Source organism: Canis lupus, chromosome 7, assembly GCF_003254725.2.
Source record: "Canis lupus dingo isolate Sandy chromosome 7, ASM325472v2, whole genome shotgun sequence".
In the NCBI taxonomy this organism is placed as follows: Eukaryota; Metazoa; Chordata; class Mammalia; order Carnivora; family Canidae; genus Canis; species Canis lupus.
Genome location: NC_064249.1, coordinates 8,631,116 through 8,654,949, shown reverse-complemented (window position 1 = coordinate 8,654,949; position 23,834 = coordinate 8,631,116). Strand labels below are relative to the sequence as shown.

The window sequence follows — 23,834 nt, the reverse complement described above, 5'->3', positions numbered from 1 at the left end:
GGTTTCTAACACAGGGCTCCTAATTCTATCATCTGGGTTGAGAGGAGCATCTTTTGTTGTAATTAGGTGACTCTTGGTGGGCTCCTGGATGAGGGCCACTCACCAGAAAGACCAAGTCAGGATTAGAAGCTGAGAATTTTCTGCCCACCCTGCCATTCTCCAGAGAGGGGAGATGGGCTGGAAATCAAGTGAATGATCATTCCTATGTGAGGAAGCCTCCATAAAAATTCCAAAAGTACCAGTTTTGCAAAACTTTTGGGTTGGTGAACTCATGGTGGTGCTGGGAGAGGGGTGCTCCTGGAAAGGGCATGGAAGCCCCATACATCCCCCCTTCCCACAGCCCTTGCCTGTGCACTTCTTCCATCTGGATGTTCATGTGTACCTTTTATCATAACCTTCTATGATAAACTCATTTCTCTCTAACCCTCCCATGAAGAATAGCTAAAAACCCTGGATGTCAATATAAAACAAACATAAGATGACTCTGAAAGATGGAAATAAGAAAATAACCTAACTAGGAAACTCAGGATTTGAGGAATGACATAAACAAAATAAAATAACTCACAGACAGGCTTCATAGTGGAGGTCGAGGACATGGGAAAGAATTATCAAACCTAAAGATAGGTCAATAGAAATTATACATTCTGAATAACAGAGAAACATAGGCTGAGAAAATAAACAGAGCCTCAGGGACCTGTGGTACAATTATAAAAGATATAACTTTCATGTCACTGAAATCCTAGAAGGAAAGCACGGAAAAAATGTGGGGCTTAAAAAAAATAAAAATAAAAAATAAAAACTTAAAAGAAGTAATGACTACACATTGCACAAATTTGGCAAAAAGTATAATAAGCCTACAGATTCAAGATGCTGAATGAACCCCAATTAAATTAAATACACCAATTAAAAGACAACGGCAGAATGAATTTTTAGGAAATAATCCATATCAATGCTATCTGTAAAAAAATTCACTTCAAATGTAACAATATAGGTAGGCTGAAAGTAAAAGGTAGCGGATACACTATACAAAAGAAGCAGTAGTCACTATATTAATATCACATCAAGTGAACTTTGGTGAAAGAAAATCACCAAAATCGTTAAATAATCATAAGAAGGTCAACCCAACAAGTAAATATAACAGCTCTAAATGTGTATGTACCAAACAACAGAGCTGTAAAATCCAGGAAAAACTGACAGAAAAGGAGAAACAGACAAATCCACAATTATAGTTGAAGACATCAGTACGCCTCTCTCTCAACAGTTAATAAAACCACTAGACAGAAAATCAAAAATATGAGAAAGCTTACCACCAAACCACAGGATCTAATTAACATTTATAGAACATTCCATCCAACAGCACCAGAACACACATTCTTTTTAAGTACCCATGGAACATTCACTAAGATAGACTACATTCTGGGTCATAGAACAAATCAACAAATTTTATTTATTATTTTTAAAAATTTAGTTATTTATTTATTCATTAGAGACAGAGAGAGAGAGAGAGAGAGAGAGAGAGAGAGGCAGAGACACAGGCAGAGGGAGAAGCAGGCCCCATGCAGGGAGTCCAACATGGGACCCGATCCCAGGTCTCCAGGATCACGCCCTGGGCTGAAGACAGCGCTAAACCGCTGAGCCACCTGGTTCAGGGCTGCCCCCAGGCACCCGATTGGGCTGCCCCCAAATCAACAAATTTTAAAGAATTTCATCATACAGAGTGTATTCTCTGACACAATGGAATCAACCCAGAAATTACTACCAGAAAGATAACAGGAAAATCTCCAAATACCTAGAAATTAGTATCAGAAAGATAACAGGAAAATCCCCAAACACGTAGAATTTAAGCAACATACTTCTAAATAACCCATGAGTCAAACAGGAAGTATTGAGGGGAATAAAAAAACAGAACTGAATAAAAATGAAAGTACAATTATCAAAATATGTAGGATGCAGCTAATGCAGTGCTGAAAAAACACTTATAACACCACATATTTATATTAGAGTCAAAGTCTCAAAACTCTAAGCCACCATCTCAAGAAACTAGAAAATAAGCAAAATAAACTCAGAGCAAGTAGGAAGAAGGAAATATAGATAAATTAAACAGAAAAATAGAGAAAAATCAGTGGAACAAAAAGCTGGTTCTTTGTAAAAATCAAGTTCACAAATCTCTAGCAAATGGACAAAGAGTAAAAGAGAAGATAGCACAAATTATAGATATAAGGAATGAAACAGGATATTTACCAAGTTCCATAGACATTGAGGCTAAAAAGGGATACCATGAACAGCTCTCTCTATACATAAATTTGACAACTTAGATAAAATGGACTAATTCCTTGAAAAACACAAACTACCAAAACTCATCCACTACAAAATACATAATTTTAACCACCAAAAAAAATAATAAATTCATAGCTTAAAACTCTAAAAATAAATCTCCAGTCCCAAGTGGTTTCACTGAAGAATTCTTTTTTTTTTTTTTTATATTTTATTTATTTATTCGAGAGAGAGAGAGAGAGAGAGAGAGAGGCAGGCAGAGACACAGGCAGAGGGAGAAGCAGGCTCCATGCACCGGGAGCCCGATGTGGGATTCGATCCCGGGTCTCCAAGATCACGCCCTGGGCCAAAGGCAGGCGCCAAACCACTGCGCCACCCAGGGATCCCCTCACTGAAGAATTCTATTAGACATCTAAAGATGTTCTCTTTGAGAGAAGAGGTAAATACTAACTCATTTTATAAGTCTAGCAATAAAGACATAATATCTAAAGTTAAAAATACAAGTCTGCATATAACAGCTCAAAATCAGTACCAAAAAAAGAGGGAGAGAAAGAACTACAGTTCACTATCCCTTATGAACAGACACAAAAATTGTCAACAGAATATCAACAAATGGACTCCAGCAGCGTGAAAAAAAATTATACACCACAACCACATGAGTTTATCCCAGGCATAGAAGGCTGGTTCAATATTGAGAAGTTAATGCAAAGTAACCTACAATATTAATATATTGCTAATATAGAAGAAAAGCCCATTATCCTATCAATTGATACAGAAAAAAATATCTAACAAAATTCAATACTCAATTATAAAAACTCTCAAAAAACTACAAGTAGAGAGGAACATCAAGATTTTAAAGAACATCTATAAAAAATATGCAGAAATATCAAACTTAATGGTGAAGCCTGAATGATTAAGAATAAGAAAGAGAGGGCAGCCCTGGTGGCGCAGTGGTTTAGCACCACCAGCAGCCCAAGGTGTGATCCTGGAGACCCCAGATCGAGTCCCACGTCAGGCTCCCTGCATGGAGCCTGCTTCTCCCTCTACCTGTGTCTCTGCCTCTCTCTCTCTCTCTCTCTCTGAATAAATAAATTAAAAAAATATTAAAAAAAAAAAAGAATAAGAAAGAGATAAGGATGTACACTCTCATCACTCTTATTCAACATAAAACTGGGAAGTACTAGCCAGTGCAATAAGAAAATGCAACTTATACAGATTAAAAATGAAAAAATAAAACTGTCCTGATTTGCAAATGACACGGTTGTCTATATAGAAAATTTCAACAAGTCAAAAAAGGGGAAAAAATACTTCCTATAATAAATGAGTTCAGAAAATTCATAGGATACAAGATCAAAATATAAAAGTCAATTATACTTCTATATACTAGCAATTAACATGTAGAAATTGAAATGAAAATTGTAAGACCATTTATAATTGCTCAAAAAATAAAATACTTAGGGGTGCCTAGCTGGCTCAGTTGGTAGAGCATGCAAGTCTTGATCTTGAAGGCGTGAGTTCAAGCCCCACATGTGGCATAGAGTTTGCTTAAAATAAAAATATAAAAGTAAATTTAGGTGTTAAGAAAAGTAAAACAAAATACTTAGGCATAAATCTTGCAAAACATGTATGAAATCTGTATGCTAAAAATTACAAAATGCTAATGAAAGAAATCAAGAGGTAAATAGATCCAGCTGCCTTCATGGGCTGGAAGACTCAACACAGTAAAGACATCATATTCCCAAACTGATCTACGTTTTAACAGAATTCATATCAAAATCCCAGCAAAATGTTTTGTAGATATAGAAAAAAGCTTGCTCTAAAATGTATACAGAAAGGCAAAGGAACTGAATGAGCTAAAACAATTTTGAAAAAGAATAAAATAGAAAAATTATCTGATTTTAAGACTTATCCATAATCAAGGGAATGTGGCATTTGTGGGAAGACAGATACACAAATCAATGGAACAGAAATGAAAACCAAAAAATAGACCCATACTAGTCTGGCCAGTTGATTCTTTAGAAAGGTACAAAAACAATTCAATGGAGGAAGAATAGTCTTTTCAATAAATGGTGCTGCAGCATCTGGATATCCACAGCAAAAAATAATAATAAATAAACCTCTACCCAAGCTAACATAAAAATTAATTTATGTTAGCTCTGTTGGTGTCTAGCTGGCTCTGTTGGTAGAGTATGTGACTCTTGATCTTAGGGTTGTAAGTTCGAGCCCCACATTGGGTGAAAAGAGTACTTTAAAATAAAATGTTTTAAAAAATAAATAAATAAATAAATAAAATAAAATAAAATAAAATAAAATGTTTTTTTAAAAAATAATAATAGGGATCCCTGGGTGGCGCAGCGGTTTGGCGCCTGCCTTTGGCCCAGGGCGTGATCCTGGAGACCCGGGATCGAGTCCCACGTCGGGCTCCCAGTGCATGGAGCCTGCTTCTCCCTCTGCCTGTGTCTCTGCGCCTCTCTCTCTCTCTCTGTGACTATCATAAATAAATAAAAATTTTAAAAAATAATAATAATAATAAACAAATAAAATGTTTTTTTAAATTAAAATGGAACATGGATTTAGATGTAAAATGCAAAACTATGATACTTTTGGGAGGAAAAATGGAAAATCTGTGGGCCATACAACTAGGCCAAAGTTCTTAGAAATGATACCAAAAGCACAATCAGAGAAAAAAAATTCAATAAACTGAACTTCTGGGAAAGACTCTAAGAGGATGAAAAGCAAGCTACTAACAAAAAACAAAACAAAACAAAAAAAAATTGCAAATCACCTGACAAAGGTCTAGTACCTAGACTATATAAAGAATTCCCTAAACTCAACAGGAAAAAAAAAATCAATCCTGGGAGAAAACTGGCAAAAGACATGAATAGTATTTTACCAAAGAGAATATATGGATGACCAATAAGCATGTGAAAAGATGTTCAGCATCACTAACTGTCAGAGAAATGCAAATTAAACCATGAGCTATCACCGCACTTCTATCAGAACAACTAATATTTAGAGTGTTGAGAATACCAGCTGCTGGGAGATATGTGAACAAACTAAGCATGGTCCATCTGTGTCATAGACTAAGACCCTGCAATGTAAAAGGAATGAACTACTGATACACACAGCTCAGATGGCTCTCAAGGGTGTTATGCTGAGTGGGGAATAATTTTTTTTAAAAAGCCAGTCTCAAAAGGTTACATACTATATGATTCTATTTGCATAACACTCTCTAAATGACAAAATGACGAGATAAGACACAGAACAAGTGGCTTCCATGGGTTAGGGATGGGAGAGCAGGATAGGCGTGACTAGAAAGCAAACAAGAGGGAGTTCTTTGTGGTTCTGTATCTTGCTTGCGTTGGCGGTTAGGGGGTAGCAAAAGAAAGCAAGGGAACCATACTCCAAGTCCCAATAAAAAACTGGAATTTCTGTGGTTGAACCAGAACAACATATGGAGACAGACAGACTTCTGCTTCGCCCCCTAATGGTGGCTCCAGAAGCAGATGCGAATACAAAGATATTTGAAGAAACTTCAAACTCAGACTTCTCATTTGCATACCCATGGTACCCTGCTTACAGGACAATTCTTCAAATTTAAAAGATTCTTTCTTCCAACTGGACATTTCTGACTATGAGAAGTTTACTTACAGAATATCTTGTGCAAAATTTAAGGTAGGGAGTAGCTCTCATGGATCAAGAGCCACCATCAGTGAACTAGGAGTTGCAGTTACTGGAGTAGTGAGATTGGGGGGACCAAAGCTCATACTCTGGTTTCTCTTCAGATCGAATAAATCTTTCGCCTTTTACTAAAGATTTCCGTGGAGAGAAACAAGTGAGTCTTTCACTAATTTTTTGAGGCCTTGCTTTGTGTGAGGCTGTCTTACTGGTTTGAATGAAAGATCTGACCTTTTTAGGAAAATAGCAGGTATCTGTGCTGGGTTTTTGTTTTTTTGCTCTCGTTTCCATGAAACCTGGGAGCAAAATTCTGATGAACTAGCCCTCGCCCACCGGGAGCACATTCACATCTCCCACAGGCCCCAGGATCTTACTCCTACCCTGCAGCTGCTTCCAAGGTCTTTTTAACAGAGACTTATCAACGGTCATGTCATGATTTTAAAAGGCAATAGCCTTTTAACGAATGCTGACAGACACTACTTTTAGGGGATGTGCTGAAAGAAGGAAGTATCTCCTCTCCTCCCCACAGCTCTCCCCAAATTTCAGCCTCAAGCCACAGTTCAAACTGCCTGGACTAGAATGATCTCTACTGCTTGTCTCTGAATCCTGTAAGAATGTTTATAGAAGACACACTGTGTAAATTAAGGAAGGAGTTAGCACTGGAATGTCCTAATCCGAAGTCCAGTCCCAGAGGGCTGCAATTTGAATAATTCCCATATTGGTTCTAGAGCAGCACCTGATAGTTTATTAGCATAAGCAATGTTAGAAATAAATAAATAATTTACAAATGAGAGAGGTGGTGTGGTGTTCAATGTAGGTGGGGGGTTTAGCGATTTTCTCAGGCACTAATACTCTCGTGTAAGGATGAGGCCTGAGTCCCTTGAGCCGGAGCCCAGAGCTTTGGGAAGAATCGCCCCAAGTCTAGTCCTTCTTTGGTTCTGTGTCCCTTCGCTTCCCAAGATGATCCCCTGACCCGACTAGCAGTCTGCTCTCATCCACAGAGTAGGACTGCCTCAGCCTCAGATGAATCCTTCCTGCTCCTTGGAGTACCTGAAGGCAGAGAACAGAGGCTTCTTGAGCTTTCCAAAAACAGGTTTGATGGTAAATTTTGTATTCGGCTACTAATAAATGTTGCACACATGACACACTTCAGATCTAGAGTCTTTCCCTATAAAATACCACTTGGCAGCAAGGTTGTGGGACAGGAAGACATTTAATTCCTACATATCTCCAACTGTTGGGACCCACCAAGAATAAAACCAAAGAATCTGATTTTTGTTGAGCCACCAAACAGGCCTGGGTCAGTTCAGAACATGACCCTTCTGTTCAAAGCTCAACTCAAATCCACCTCCTCTGGGGAGGCTTCCCTAGTCATTTCAAGGCTAGAGCCTCCCAGCAATTTTTGGCTATATTAACAAGAGACACTCGTGCATGTGGAAACACTTTGACAAGAGACAGTCACACACATGGAAACGCTTTGTTCAATGTAATGCCAGGGCTAATTTTCAGGCAGGACACACAAATTGGGCCATTTGTCCTGGCTGTATACCACTGGTGTCTGCTTGCCTTGACTGATGCCCCTCCCCATTGTTAAACACACAGAGCATCATCCCTATTTAAAGCTGTATGTTAGCCTGGCATTCTCCGAGGATAAGCAACTTGAGAAAGAAACCACACCTGTTCCTTCCCTTAACCCCCAGTACCTGCCACACTGCAGCCTGGGCTGCAAAGCAGTTGGTAAGCAAACAGTCACGTGTAAACTGACTGGTTTGTGGCTGAGAAATTTCTCATTCAAATCCTATATCCCCACCACATGATCTAAGTATTCATGGGGAATACCCACCCTGTCTCTATTCATCCCTCTCCCAACCTCCCACTCACACACACACACACACACACACACACACACAAGATCTCTTCATTTTGCACAGCTAAACTCTTGGTTCTAACTTCACCTTATTTTCCCTGGCTCCTTCAAGTGCCTTTATAATGAAATAATATTTTCTATGAACTAGTAGATATAAAAGAGAGGAAGGCAGAGCAGGGACCTGGTGGCTAAGGGTTAATAAGCAAATTTCGTGTGTATCCATGTGCATTGCAGATCCTATTTTTACATAAGGCAGAGAGTGACACTTGTTTCTATCCTCTCCAGGAAATCATCACCATGTATTTTTTTTTTCCTGCCTCCCTGCAAATCTTCCACACATCAGTGAGAAAATCCAGCAGGGATGAGACTAGATCAGAGTGTACAGACAGGTAAAGAGCAGGAGTTCTTCACATTAAGAGGGAATTAAGCCCAACATGTGCTCACGAACCTTCCTTCCACCACTAGTCTGTGCGTTTCTTGCCCCTGCCATTTGGAGATTCTTCAGCCCACACTCTCTTTGCCTGGAGGGGCCGGCAGAGGGTACAAGAATATGCCTCTGCTGAGCAGCCCCTCTGTGAAGGGGCAAAGCTGCATAAAATCCAATTTTCTGTTAATAAGGACAGGCTGGAAGTTCTCACGCACAGCCAAACTGCTTATTAATCTGCGCCCATCAGATGGAAGGAGGCAGAGATATAATAGGAACACTGGGATCATCTCTGAGGGGGTATGGCTTAATGAAAATGAGGTAAAACCTAAACTCTCTAAACCTGCCAGAATTTAGACACATGCAACAAAGCCGGTGTTGCTGAGGGACCAATATTCCTTTAAAATAGGCCCCCAATGAGACAGGCACGTTCACCCTAATCCAACGAACGTTACTGGATACCTGCTAAGTGTCAGGCAGGGAGGGGCAGAGATGAAAGATCCTCTTACATCTAAAACAGATAACTGTTAGATAACATAGGTTCAGGAAGGAGTCCTGGGAATGGAACTCATAGAAGAAAGAATTGCCAACTGGGAGACGAGTCAGGGAAGGTTCCCTGTGGGCTGCTCAAGCGGAGGGGAAGCGCACACCAGCCTGCAGGAACTGTCCCGTGTAGGAAACGTCAAGGCATCTTCAGGGGACGGCAGACAATCCTGTTACTTAGCAGCCAAGGGTGAGCACCAGGATCTGGGGTAGGGTCAGTGGCCAAACAGGGCTGCGGGTCAGCTATGGAGTCTGCACCTTCCACTACAAGAAATGGGGAGCACCAATGGCTTCTGCGGCACATTAGGAGACACACATCTCAGGACATTAACTCCAGGGACGCACAGATCCTGGGAAACAGGAGGAGGTCAGGTCAGGTAAGGGGAGGTTCAGGGTAGGCAGGGCAGGAAAATCACAAGGCCCCTGAAACAGGCCACAGAAGAAAGGACAATGGCCTGAATCCCTTCAGTAACTGTCCACTGCCTTCTGAATAAAGTCCAGACTCCACACAAGGTGCCCAACAGCCTTTGAGGTCAGCCTCTATGTTGTGCCATCCTCCTCCCGACACCCGGCCTGGCCTCCCAGCCTCGCTTTCTCCTGCAGGTGCAAATACATGCTGTGCTTCTCCTCCACCTCTCCCCACTGTCTCCCGAGACCTCAGCTGGAATTGCCATGAGTCCAAGTCATACGCGCCTTCAGCTTCTGCACACCCCACGGTCTAGTCATCACCTTCCCCCAAACCCAGGGCCCAGCAAGGAGAGAGACCGAGCCCAGAACATCCCGGCCTCCCAGCACCCAGCACACCACCCCCCAGAAGCCTCTTATACCGTAGACGCTCAAGGAATATTCTTTCAGTGAATCAAACAGAGCTTGTTGCTTTTTTAAAGTGTTGAAGTACAGAGGAATTAAAAAATGAGCTGAATCTTAAAATCTGTATAGGTAAAACATGAGTGCTAAAAAACTGTGTCTGTACTTTAGAAAAGCACCTCTTTTCTCTCCATATTCAAAGACTCCAGTGATCAAGCTTCCCTTCTCTGATCTTGTCTTTTCTTCCTAACCCTTCTGACAGATGCTGCAAATTCCTCTCTGATTCCACTTCTCAAAGAACTTCTTATCTACAAGGATGCCCCAGTTCCAGAACCTGCCACGGGAAGGGGGGTCCTCAGGAAAGGAGGAATTGATTACATGTAAAGTTTTTCGTTAATACATTAGGCTTCTGGGAACTCCCTGTAGTAGCAACCCCCGTCTAGATGTGAATGCTTCTCTGTAGAACATCACTTGCTTGCCAGAGAAGGGGAACCAGCAAATCTTAACTCTGAAACAAAGAGGTTTCCCATGGAAGGAAGAAACCACCACCAGCGCAAAAACATGTACTGGGCATCCATTCTGCACCAGGCACACCCAGGCTGGGTGTAATCTATTCAGCATCTCTTTCCCCCACAGCCTTCCCTTCCCATGCTCCAGATAATAAAACTAAGGCATGGAGAAGGTAAAAGATTTTCCAAAATGCGGTAAACCGCATCGTGAACTCAAGTCCATCCAACTCCAAACTTGTGTTCCTTTCACTATGCCAACTGCCTTGAATCCGAAATAATAAAAGGGAAAAAAAATTCACGATAGTACAACCCGACACAGAGCTTCACTGGTATCAGTTCGATTCAGACTGTCCAGAAGACTGTTTACTACCACAAGCAAGGAACACAGGCCCTGAAAAGTTTCCTTTCTTTTAGGACCATGAGCCGGAAAAGTCGCAGCAAGAGAAGACAAGGAGATCACCACACACCAAGACAGAGAATGGCCAGAACTGGAAAAGCACCCGGCGGCAGGGCCCATCCCTGGCCACCCACAGGCTCCCAGCACGCAACTGCTCCAGGAAGCCACTGGAGCCTGCGAGAAGGGGCACTTCCAAGCCAGGAAGAGCAGACACTGCAAAGGAGAATGCAAATGTCTCAGCATATGGGATGTGAGCAGTCGCTGACAGCTGCATCTACACAAGCTCCCCCACCACATCTGGCCTCTCAGCAAGTGCAATCAACTTTATGCCAAAGAAATTACCAGGCCCAAAGGCCTTCCTGACTTGGGCTATAACGCTCCAACTCTAACATCATCAAAAACTGGAGGACTGGGGTCAGCCCCAGATGCCCTTCACTATCCTCAGCATCTTCACCTCCATCAGCACCTCCCTAATACCTCCTTCCTTTTCCCAATCACGACAAGCCCCTTCGGAGCAATATCTCCTCCAAGGATGACCTTGCCCAATCCTAGCAGTCTGTGGACCTCCGCTGTATGGCAGCTTCCTCCTCCCAAAAGCAGTTTTGTGATCACCTGGGTCACAGTGGTGTCTCGCTGCTCTGACTATACACGCCGTCCCACGCAGCGTTTACCTCTATGTCTCTCCACATACAGTTCGAACTGATGCATTTTACTCCAATGTTGCAACCTGGCACAGTGTTATTCACTCTTTCCTGCAGTTACATTCAATAGAATACTTACCTTTTCTATTCTAGACACTAAAGATATAAGATTGATGAAATCTCAGCCTGGTCCTTGTGGGACTCACAGTCTGGTGGAGAATGGGTAATATAAAATACAACTGAACAAATATATCACTGTAGGACACAAAAACACAATCCAAAGCATTATGGCGTATCACCCTAACTATTTTATTCATATCATTGAGCGTGATTTACTTACCTCGATCTGTCCCCATTAAGAGACAATGAGACAGGAACCTTGTCTGTCTGGTTCACTATTGTGTCCCCAACACTCTGTACAGACTTGGGCACAGACACACCCTCATTAAAAGTAGCATGTGTGCAAGGGGATAGAGAGAGAGGCAGGGAAGTGTCGGGAATGATGAGCAGTAAGCCCAGCTCAGAGGTCCAGGCAATGCTTCTATGACAGGGAGCAGATGTAAGGAGCGAAAAAGGACCAGACAGGGAAGGGGAGAGATACAATCCCGAAGAGGAATCAGGCTGAACAAAAGAAATGGCAAATCAGAAATGGCAAAGGCTGTTTGAGGAGAGCCCCTTAATACTGCCATAGACCAGCACTTCTTCAAGACACATGTCAATGCCTGGAGACGTTTCTGATTGGCATGACTTGGGTCAGTAGTTGCTGCTGGCATACATTAGGCAGAGCCCAAGGAATGCTGCTACACATCCTACAATGTCCAGAACAGCTCCCCCACAACAATGGTCTAAAATGTCAGTAGTGCTGAGTTTAGCAGCCATAACATTTGAGGGCTGGACTGGTCAGAGAACATTAAAACTTTTTTTCTAAAGTTCACAATTCCTACTCTCCCCAAATATCTTCTTTTGATTAGAGTTTAGAACAGGGTTGCATTTGTTTACCACTTCCCATAACCTCAAAGGAGGGAAATACTCATCAAGGAGTGTCCAGAACCTGGCAGGCCTCTATATTTGCTGAAAGAAGATGGTCAGCAGACATCTGTGAACTCCCTAGTGCTACAGATGGCCCCAGGGTCTTTTAGGATCTTCACAAAGGACACAGTATCAATTGCCCTCATCTACTGACTATCCACCAGGACTCCTCATTTTCCCCCTAAATTCTTAGGCTCCAAACTACCCACCCCATTTACAAAGGATGAGATGTAGAAAGATGAGGACAGCAAGAGGTGCTCAACAGCACCAGACAGGTGGATGGATGGTCAGATAAACAGAGGCACGGACAGAGATTTTTCAGAATGGAAAAGGACTGAGTCCTTGAGCTCCAAGGGCGTGTATCTATGCTTGTGCACCTTTCCACAAAGGCAGGGTTGTCCTGAAGATTGACATCCCCTGACCCCACGCCCTGTTATGGAGGGTGGGGATTGGGGGGGTAGGCGGTCTGTCATGGAAAATGCTTAGCAAAGGTCATCTCCCTGGACTCTACAGCCTTGGCGGGGAACCAAGCAGCTAGATTTGAAGGAGTGGTGACAGGAGCTGGGAAGTCAGCAAAGACAAAGCCCCTTTGTCTGGAAGTGGCACACACAGCAGGACGGCGCCTGCCCCCTGACAATGAAATCTGCTGCGGTAGCTCCAGAACCTGCTGGGGCCTGACCCTCTGTTCAGCTGCTCATACTGCCTTGCAATTGCTTCTCTTCTCAAGAGCTTAAAGTCTCTTAGTCTAAAATGGGTTTGTTTATTTTTCCCCTGGCAAACAATTCAGTATTGTCTGAAATGCCTGAACTGTAACTGTAAGAGGGGGGAAAAACAGAGTGTGAGAGAGAGAGATCACCATTTTTTTCTGTTGTAGGAGATCCAATAGTGAAATATTTCTAAAGAGCAGATCTCAGACACCCACAAGGGCTATCTCCTGCTCCGTCTCAAATTCCACTATGACCAAAGTTTCCCAGATTTCCTCATCTCTGAAGTGGGTACAATACCATAGGCCTTACAGTCTTACCAATAATAACCTAACAATCTTACCAATAATAGCCTAAAAGGGCTTATTTAAATCAAAAACACATACAAATGGATGCAATGAATGAAAGCTCAATTTGCATCCAACTTTTCAGGGAAACTTCTGTTGGGCAGAACAACAAAAGCCAGGAATGGCACCCCGTGCAGGAATGGCTTCCCAATCCCAGAAAAACCCGGGCCTTCCTTCTAATACAGTGGCTCCACAGAGAGCCAGAGCTGGAAAGAAAGGACAGATTACCCTAGAAAATCAAAATGGAAAATGAAGTAAATGTGCTACAATTCTAAGCAAAACCTGCAACTCTTACAGTAGAAAAATACCAGCATGGGAGTGCCCAGTTTGGAAATGAATTGTTTTCCAAAAGCTCATTTGTAAGATGTTCGGGACTTAGAATGCAAGCATTATTTTATGTCCCAAGCCAGCCCACAAACACAGATTGAACTTAAAATATATCTGGCACACTACATACTTAGAGGGAAAATAGTCAAAAGCAATGGTTTTTTTAATACCATTTTAAAAATCAAAATAAAGGAATATAAATAAAAACCTATCAAAATGCTTAGAAAAACAAATACACAGCTCATCACTAGCCAAATACAAAAGTAATGCAAAATACTGAAACCAGGTTTGAAAATTGAGAAGCTTTATCATTTATCCACTAAGTACCTTCTTTAATCCTCCAAATAAAGTGCCAATCTCCAGGTCAAACTGTCGGTCCAGCTCCTCTTCATGTTCTGACAAGAAAAACAGTGTTTCATTAGTCAGCTTGATTTAAAACTGGGTTGGTTTTATAGGAGAGACACTAAGAGAATTTGGAATATGTCCTGGAAAAGCTGCCTGTGCACTGAGCTACAGGCATGGAGACATGTCAGATTCGTTGACCTTCCGCTCTAGTTTTCTAGACCTAAGTTCCTGGAGATACGTAGTGGGGCTGATGGAAATGTCCCCTTCAACCTGTAATAAGGGTCACAAATGGAGAGGGATCAAGAGAGAAAGCTTCCAGCACCAGGAAGGAAGCAAGGAAAGAACTGGTGCAAATGCCTCTCTTGTGATAGGTGGTAAAAAAGTTATTTTAAACAGACCACACCACAAAATGACGGTGATAGCTCCATGACATGGATGTAATGCTAACAAGATTATAAAATGAAACTATATGATAGTAATAAGTACACAAATGGTTTAAAACAAAAAAGTATAACAAAATAGTCACTCAAATACTTTTTAAGGGTGTACAATAATCAGGCACATGTCATGATATACCAGGAATGAAACAAGATTGGCATGGCCTTTGCCCTCCTGGGTCTCATCGTATCCCAGGGAAGAGAGATGAACCAGTAACAATAAATTCCAACAGTGCTGACGAATGCCGTGTAAGGAAGTAAGGAATGCTCAGGTGCCTATGCACTGTCCCGTAGGCAGCCCAATGGGAATGGACGGACCTCAAGAGTACCCTAAACTGGAGATGAAGACTAGGGATTCCTCAGCATAAAGGTAGTGATGAAGCTACCAGAATGTCCAAAGGTCGCCCCCAAAGACACAGAGTGCACAAACAAGGAAAAACCAATACTTATCAGACCAATAAACCTACAAAAACCACAGAAGCACCAAAAAGGAACTACACAGAAAGACTGCAGGAAAACCAGGAGTGTAGTCATTAAAACATAATCCTGACAAGCTGATTTCACAGCAGGATCCAGACACAGAATCCCACACACACCAGAGGCAAACAACAGCCCCAGCCTCCAGCCACGGGCAACACTGCCCCTAGGAACAACCGAAAAGGCGGGGTGGTGAGCACTGGCTCAGGGCGCCACAGGGCACAACTCCAGGACACGTTCACACTGCATCCCACGTGGTCCAGGGGCTGCTGTGGAGGACTGTGGTTGCAGCAGGGCTCTGGTCCTTTCTGTCACAGCTGCACACACGTCACGTTGTGGGTGGGCCCCATGAACTGTGCACACACTCGGGTCCCAGAGAAGAGCCCACAAACAAACAGCAAGCTACTGCAATCCAACAAAGAAGTTAACAGGGACCTCCTAAAATCCATTAACGCAGAGGGTGGAAAATCTCTCTGCCTCTTGCCTCTTCTGTTTTGGCTTCTCTTACCTACAAAGAGCAACCTCCAGAAACATCAGAATTGGGCAGAATTGAAACAAAGAAGACACTTGTTTGGGTTTCGTTTTTGTTTGCTTCTTTTTTAAGAGTACACTCAGAAGCAGCGGATTTCACATGCTAAAAGCACCAGACTTCCTGAAACTGGAACGCAGCTCCCTCTAGTGGGAAAAAGGAATCTTCCACAGGTAGGAGAATAATGAAATCCTGTCCAGTGCGGTCCAATTGGAATACTGAGACACAATTTTAAAAAGTAAACACACACACACACACACACACACACACAAAAAAAAAGGACGAAATTCAGTTTAGTATATTTTATTGATGCCAACATGGAATCAGTATCAAAAAATTATGAATGAGTCATTTTACATTCCTTTTTCTTACTAATTCTTCAAAATCCAACATACAGGTTATCTTTACAACAGCACAGCTCAATTTGAAATGGCCACATTTTGAGTGCTTGTACGGCTAATGGCTACAGTATTGGACAGAATAGCTCTAGCCCAAAAATCCTTTCTCAGGTCTGGAGAATTTCTACGACTCACTCTGGTTTGATGTCTTGACACAGACAGACGCTATACAACATACACTCACAACCTGTTTGGAATTCACGGTCTTCAAACTGTCTTGCGTTAGTTGAAAATGTGTTGCTACAGAATTTGGTCGATATAGGAGAATGGGAGCTGAGAACCTGCAGCGGGAAATCTTTCCCTAAAGAGCTTCAGCCCTCAGGATTTCTCTGATGAGACCATCCTGCTAAAGATCCCGTATTCTCACTCGGGGCAAGAGTTTCCGCCCTACCTCACATACCCTCAAGCAAAATGACCCTGGAAAATGGAGAGAAGCCTTCTCTGCCTGAGGAATTTTCTCCACACCACACAGGCCTGACCGTTGGGCAGAGCCAGCTCTTTCTTTGAGGTGCCCTGGTTCTATTTCCCAAAATTCAGCACTCCACGAAGCTGCCTCAGAGCATAGAAATGAAGCAATTTCTGTTGATGAGCCCTCATTACTAAATCAGCTGTTGATTCTCCCCACTCCAACCACCACCCAACAAGAGGATACATCAAAGCCCCATTCTACCTACTGAGTGAGAGGATTTGCATTTTAATCGATGCCAATGAGCTGTGGTGGTAAACCATTTACTTAAAAGCGCTAACTAACCTACCCCTTTCACCCTCAACATTTTGATAGGAAACCATTTCTGGGGTGGGGTGGGGGTAATTAGAGGGCAATAATCAGGAAGAGGAAGACACACACACACACACACACACACACACACACACGCTCGTCTGACACAAGCCACTGCCAGGGACTAGCACACCCAATCATGGCTTAACATGTCCTGCTGTTTCTATGCATTTGAAAAATTCCAATCAGCTCCTACTGATTCTTTATTTCTCTAGAAAGCCTCTGGGTACAGCAGACTGTGGCAGTAAATGAGTAGAGAAAGGGAGCAGAAAAGATGGGCTTCTCAAGATAAGAGAATTTAATGGTAAGCAACTCTCAAATATTCATATAAAATGTCATATAGAAGGATGATAAGGTGCTAGTTTTTCCCATGACGACTCTTGAGAAGTGGGGGCCCCTCTCTTTCCCTTTCCGGGAATGAAAAGTTGATTTAGAAATAGCCTAAGCAAAAGCAACTCATATATACAAATAGGATATGAAGCAATATACAACATAAATGGCCTTCAAATCTCCCTAATAAGGCTGCTCCTATGCTACTCACCTGAAAGAATTCTGGGGCCTCTTAAATCAAGCCACCATGTGATTTGCATGAGAATCCTTAGGGCTCCCCAAGAGAAATAGAAGCAGCCCCAGACTGAAATGGAAACACTCCAGAAAGGAGGAAGCCATAAGCTCAGTGCATGTCCTTTTGTGTTTGACAGAACAGCAGGGAGCACCGGCTGGAGGAGTGAGGAGCTGTGGAGTCTAACACTGAGGGTTGACTTCAAATGTCCTCCAGCCCAGGCCCTGTCCCAAGTCACTGTGACAAGTTTACTACAGGTGTTAAGAAAGTCAACTCTCAGGACACCTGGGTGGCTCAGTTGGTCAAGCGTCTGCCTTCCACTCTCAGTTCATGATCCCAGGCTCCTGAGATGGAGCCTGCGTTGGGCTCCCTGCTCAGTGGGGAACCTGCTTTTCCCTCTCCCCACCCCCCATTTGTGCTCCCTCTCACTATCTCTGTCTCTCTCTCTTTCAAATAAATAAAACCTTAAAAAAAAAAAAAGTTGGCTCTCTGAAAGCCAACACTGCCCTCCTCTCCCTTGAGGAGGAGGTCAGGGCAAGACTGAAAGAGGAAGGGGTGGGCCAGCAAGCCTGGATTCCCAGCAGGAAAGCAGGAACTCTAATGCTTCCTACAACCCTGGCCACAGGTGACAGGGGAAACAGGGTGAACCACAACATGAAGCACTGCCAGACAGATCTCACGGAGCCTGAACTGTGACACATGCTATATTGATGCTGGCCATCAAGACAGACTCTCTAGTCCTTGGCTCCAGCAGGGGCTATTATGCACTTGGGTCTTTTCACAAAAGACCTGTTAACTGAAGGGCCCCTGGTGGCCCCTTCCATGGTTCCAAGGGCACGGCCACCTGTTCAAAGACAGGACCAGAGGTAGCCTCCATTTCCCCTCCCTGAACTGGGCTCTCCAGAGTTGCCAGCTGTCTTGCAACCAAATTCTTCTAGTCACAAAAGCAAGTGGGAAAAATTACCTGATTACAAAGCCCATCCCTCATGAGAGGGAAGTGTGTTGTATGAACACAAAAAAACAATCTGTAAATGTACCACTATATCCTTTCCTTATAAACAGACTAGTGATGATAAGAACAGGTGAGTTTAGGAATACACAAAAGGTAGAAGGTGAAAATGCTCACGTATAACTGTAATCCACTTTCAGAATACCTACTAAAGAAACAAAGAAATTGGGCGTGGCAATTCAAATAAATCATTTGTTCCATACTTGTTTAAATATTGGGACTTCCTGGTCCTTGCTTAAATATTGGGACTTCCTGGTCCTACAGAATTTATTTAGAGAAACATTAACCTCTGCTCACTGAAGATTTTTTAAAATGAAAACAAAATGTCTCGGAAATGGAAATGTAAATTTATGGAAAATACCATTCTGTTTATAAAAATGTCCCTAATATGCAAGTTTTCAGGAAGAGAGTCACAGCATAAAAGTTGAGCCTGGGCTCTGTAAAGCCAAAATGATCTAGGGTAGCCTACTATTCATTAGAGAGTAACTGTTACAGAAAAAAATGGTAACATTTATAAATAAATCCAAGAGATGAGTTTTTGAAAAAGAGAACAAATCCACTAAGTAGACAAAACATAGGTAAATTACCTATGATAGAAAAAAATGAGACGTGTATTTCAAAACATATAATCCACAACTGGATATTAATATATTTGAAAATTCCAATAAAATGGAAAAATGTAGGAGTGCCTGGCTGGCTCAGTTGGTGGGAGCACTAAACTCTTGATCTCATTCCCCTTTCATTTTATAACAATAACAGAATGCGGATAATAAAATGATGAAATGAAAAATAAAACTACAGGCCAATGAATCTCACTTAGAAACTAATAATTAAAACAAACAAACAACAACAACAACAAAAAAAACAGGGGATCCCTGGGTGGCTCAGTGGTTTAGCATCTGCCTTTGGCCCAGGGCGTGATCCTGGGGTCCTGGGATCAACTCCCACCTCGGGCTCCCCACAGGGGGCCTGCTTCTCCCTCTGCCTGTGTCTCGGCCTCTCTGTGTGTCTCTCATGAATAAATAAATAAAATATTTTTTTAAATAAATTAAAAAAAAAACACTCAGAAACAAGCAGTATATTTTAAAATACCACAGCCATAGGTTTGTTGTAGGAAACCATATAAGCCATCCTGGAAAATACATGACTTTAAAATATGTTGACCGCTTGAAAGGGAAAAACCAGGTAATCATCTGAGCAGGTGCTTTAAAAATGAATTCAAGATTTATTGATTTTAAAAATTTAGTAGGGATCCCCAGGTGGCGCAGCGGTTTGGCGCCTGTCTTTGGCCCAGGGTGCCATCCTGGAGACCCGGGATCGAATCCCACATCGGGCTCCCGGTGCATGGGGCCTGCTCCTCCCTCTGCCTGTGTCTCTGCCTCTCTCTCTCTCTCTCTCTCTCTCTGTGTGTGTGACTATCATAAAAATAAATAAAAATTAAAAAATAAAAATAAAAATAAAAATTTAGTAAAAGGGAGCTAGCCGGACTCCTTAGCATGATTTAAAAAAAAAAAAAAAAAAGGCAGAAAAAGCAAAGCTTATTCAACTTTTCAGTAATGGTAAAAACAGTACAGGGATTTCCATTAAAATTAGAATTAAAGGGAACGCCTGGCTGGCTCAGTGGTTGAGCGTCTGCTTTCAGCCCAGGGCCTGATCCTGGAGTCCCAGGATCAAGTCCCACATCGGGCTCCCTGCATGGAGCCTGCTTCTCTCTCTGCCTATGTCTCTGCCTCTCTCTGTGTGTGTCTCTCATGAATAAATAAACAAAATCTTTTTAAAAAATTAGAATTAAAATAAAAATAGCATTCTTTCCCAACTACCATATTGTTCAGAAGTCCCAGCTAAGCAATAATAGATGAAGGAAAACCATTAGCATGATCTGCAGATATTACCTATACACAAAAAAATTAGGAAAAATCTAAGGTAAGCTAATGGAACATTAAGAGAAGTCAATAAATTGTTGGAATATAACATCCATAAACCAAAATAAATACCTTTATAGCTGAATCAGCTACAAATTGTAGGAAATATAATCAAAATTTTTCCAATTATTAAAAAAAAAGACTCCAATAATCTGAATAGGAATTTTAGCAGGATCTGTTATGAAGAAGACCAGGAACTTTTACAAAGGGAAAGAACGGAAGACCTAGAAAAAACACCAAATCCGCGGGTGGAAAAATACAATATTATAAGAATATTAATTATTAACAAATTAATTTCTAGGCTTCCTGTAATTCTAATTAAAACCATAATGAGATTTTTTTTAGAACGGTTTCAAATATGTATACGAAAAAATAAACCAGTAAGAACAGCTGAGTGTGGAAATGAAGAACGATGAGTGGCTAACCGATTCCACAAGATACTCAAATATTTTACAAAGCATTTTTAATTAAAACAGTGCACTAATGATGTATGAATTGATTGAAAAATCAATGAAACAGAAAAGACAGCTCACCCACCCACCCCCTTAGCAATGATAAGGGCGCCCAAGTGGCTCAGTCGGTTGAGCAGCTGACTCTTGGTTTCCACTCAGGTCATGATCTCCCAGTGGAGGGATTGAGCCCCACCTTCAGGCTCTGCACTGCAAAGTCTGCTTCAGATTCTCTACCTCTCTGCCCCTTCTTCCACTCACACTCACGTGCATTTACATGCATGCACCCTCTCTCTCAAATCTTTAAAAAAAAAAAAAAAAAGAATTTACCAGTGATCAAGATTGCATCATAATTCAATATGGAAAGAAAGAGTTAATCATGTTTGGTTATCTATTTGGGAAAAAATAATTTAACTTTTCACTTTATATCATATACCAAATACATGTGAGATGAGTGAAAGAAGAAAGGCTCAATTTGCTGAAATACAAGAAGAAGGACACTCTCCAAAAGAAGAAATATTATTGACACAACCTTCCTGGAGAACAGTCTAGGGAAGTCTATTACGAAACTTAAAAATATTCATGTAGTTTGACTCTGCAATGCCTCTTCTGGAAATCCTTCCGGAAATCCTTCTGAGAAAAACTATCAGGTGTGATACAACAATACAAATAGGTTCCTTAGAAAATAAGTGAGCTAAGCATTCGACTCATACAGTTGGAATGAAAAGGAACAGAGCAAACCCAAAAAAACAATAAGGAATGATAAAATAAGAGCATAAATCAGTGAATTGGAGAACAAAAGGAAACAACTGAGAAACCAAACAAAGCCACAAGCTGGAAAGAACCCCAAGCTCTCTGGCACAACTGATCAAAGGAAAAAAAATAAGAAGGAAGGAAGGGAGGGAGAGGTAGACAGTCTAGCAAGGGAGGAAGTTAGGGAGGGCAGGAAGAAGATATAAAACAATATATACAGTATTTTATGTATTTTGGAGGAAAGCAAAACTACAGAAAAAAATTTTAAATATGAATATTATGAACCATTACTAATCAAATTGAAAACCGACATAGGGACGCCTGGGTGGCTCAGTGTTGAGCATCTGCCTTCGGCACAGGGCATGATCCTCAGGTCCCAGGTTCGAGTCCCACATCGGGCTCCCTGTGAGGAGCCTGCTTCACCCTCTGCCTGTGTCTCTGCCTCTCTGTGTCTTTTATGAATAAATAGAATCTTAAAAAAAAAAAAAGAAAGAAAGAAAAGAAAACCGACAAAAATGCATAGATATCTGGACAGCTATAAAATGTCAAAATAGGTACAAGAAGAAATAAATTTGAATATAAACTAATAAATAAATTGAAACAGTAGTCTAAGACTTCCGCTCAAAGCTGCTTTCCCGGGTGACCACCTATCACTCAGGTTTTTACTGATGACAATTTGGCTCTTTTCATTTCAAGAACTGTATCAACCTGATAAGAACACAATACACGGCCCTCTTTTAGGTAGAAGCATTAACTCCTTCAAGGCTACTGTATGGCATATCTCATCTCTCCTCATGTTAACTGTACACAGAGAGACATAAAAGTGTTTCTACATCTACTGAACCACAAGGGCATAAACTTAATGCAGTAGGTCTGGATTAGCCACAATGCTGCAGAGCTACAGGGGAGAAGTCACCAAGCATAGCAGATCACCATCACCCCATCACAAGTATTTCCATATGACTTAGAGATGCTTTACGGCTGGTAGAGTCAGGAGGAGGAGTGGGGGGTGTTCTGTTCAGTCCCTGCTGTGAATTTACCAAAAGATTCCATTTGACTAAGGCCATTAAAATCAGTCTGCTGTCCCTAATGGCCTGACAACCCTGCTCCCCCAGACAGAGTGCAGTGAACAAGATGCCTGCTCCGTGCCCAGAGAAAGCAGCTGTTGCAGATGCCCACTGGTGGCATTTCACTTAATGGGTAAGTTTTGAGCCTGTAATGTGTCCTAGGCACTATATTTGTTCCAGATACAAACATCCCAAAAAAGTTTACAGAAGACACAGTTTTCCCAGTGACCTACTTCTATCATGCGGGTAAAGTAGCACTTTTTCCCGAATTAGACAGTAAGACATGGAGCCAAGAAGACTTAACATTGCACCATTAAACACATTTTGGCAAGACAGGGGGATCCGGTTTCCATGAGCTGAACTGGCAAAAGTATTAGAGAAAGAAGACATTTCTTGGGAGTAACCTGAGAAACACTTTGGCACTGATATTTAAAGGAAAAACACAGAGGATAAAAGAAGCTTCAGGCTAGGGAGTGGTCACTAATAAGTCAAACAGCATGACAGCTCTGGATCAGCTGAAGTGCAGAAAAGCTTCTTACTATCCACAGAAGGATCCCCTCCCACCCGCATCCCAGCAGCCCCCTTGATGCAAAAAGGAAACATTTTGTTCCAGTGCAATAAAAACTTAAAATTTAATAGTAGTAGAATAGACAAAAGGGCTTCCCCTTTTAAAGCAAGGTGCTTTAGGAATTAAATTATCACTAAGTATGAGTGACAGAAAAGAACAAAATACTGGGTCTAGAGTTGAACACACCCGAGTTTAAACCCAGTTCCCCAGGTACCAGGCAGCCCCTGAGGAGAGCAGAGCGTGGCCGCTGCAAGGCTGAGAAGCAAAGCAGTGATGTTCCGGATTGAGGGCCTTGCACCAAAGCTGGACCCGGAGGAGATGAAACAGAAGATGCGCAAGGATGTGATCTCGTCCATATGGAACTTTCTTATCTATGTGTCCCTGCTGGGACACTTTTTATCCTAAAGAAATTGGACAGCATATGAAGATGGGCATCACATGTGAATGCGAGATATGAGGAACCCAGTTGTAATTTCTACTCAATCTGCAAATGAATAGGCCCAGAAGATGTAAGAGACTCTTTGAATGGACATAAAAATTCTACTTGTTAAGAACAAGTGTGGCTCTGGTAACTGACCTTCATAGCTAAAGTTTAAAAATACTTGGGAAGTAAAGACATCTTGTGGTGATAGTTCAGCCTCTGTGAATGTTGATATAATTATAAGTAATGTCAAACTCTATTTTCTAACAAGTATTAATTATAAGGGAATTCTGTCTACAATTTAAAAAAAAACAGTTCCATTAGAACCTATTAGATGTGTAACCTTGGATAAGTTGTATTTTTCAGCCTCTGTGGCCTCATCTGGGTAAAAACATACAATATGCATTGTGATAGGCTACAAAGATGATGGCCATAAGTTCTGTGCACATGCACGCTGCTCCAGCCATAAAGAGATATAGTCTTTACTCCCCTTGAGTCTGGACTGGAGCTGTGATTTGTTTTGACCAATAAATAAGGCAGAAGTGAATTACACAACTTCCCAGGCTGAGCTT

General features: G+C 41.8%; 1 protein-coding gene, 1 non-coding gene and 1 pseudogene across 8 annotated transcripts in view; 2 read left to right on the top strand and 1 right to left on the bottom strand.

Annotated features, from left to right (window-relative positions):
* HHAT (hedgehog acyltransferase) overlaps positions 1 to 23,834 on the bottom strand; it is a 340,597-nt gene that overhangs the window by 298,196 nt on the left and 18,567 nt on the right. For all 7 annotated transcript variants that reach the window (XM_025429844.3, XM_025429840.3, XM_025429839.3 and 4 more), the window contains exon 3: positions 13,875 to 13,942. In XM_025429844.3, coding sequence (XP_025285629.3) covers positions 13,875 to 13,942 — 68 coding nt within the window. The remainder of the gene's footprint in view (positions 1 to 13,874; positions 13,943 to 23,834) is intronic.
* On the top strand, positions 6,040 to 6,154 carry LOC112649016 (U5 spliceosomal RNA). The gene has a single exon (XR_003129438.1). It is a non-coding gene; the product is annotated as a U5 spliceosomal RNA (small nuclear RNA).
* LOC112648362 (mitochondrial import receptor subunit TOM5 homolog) lies at positions 23,115 to 23,341 on the top strand (annotated as a pseudogene).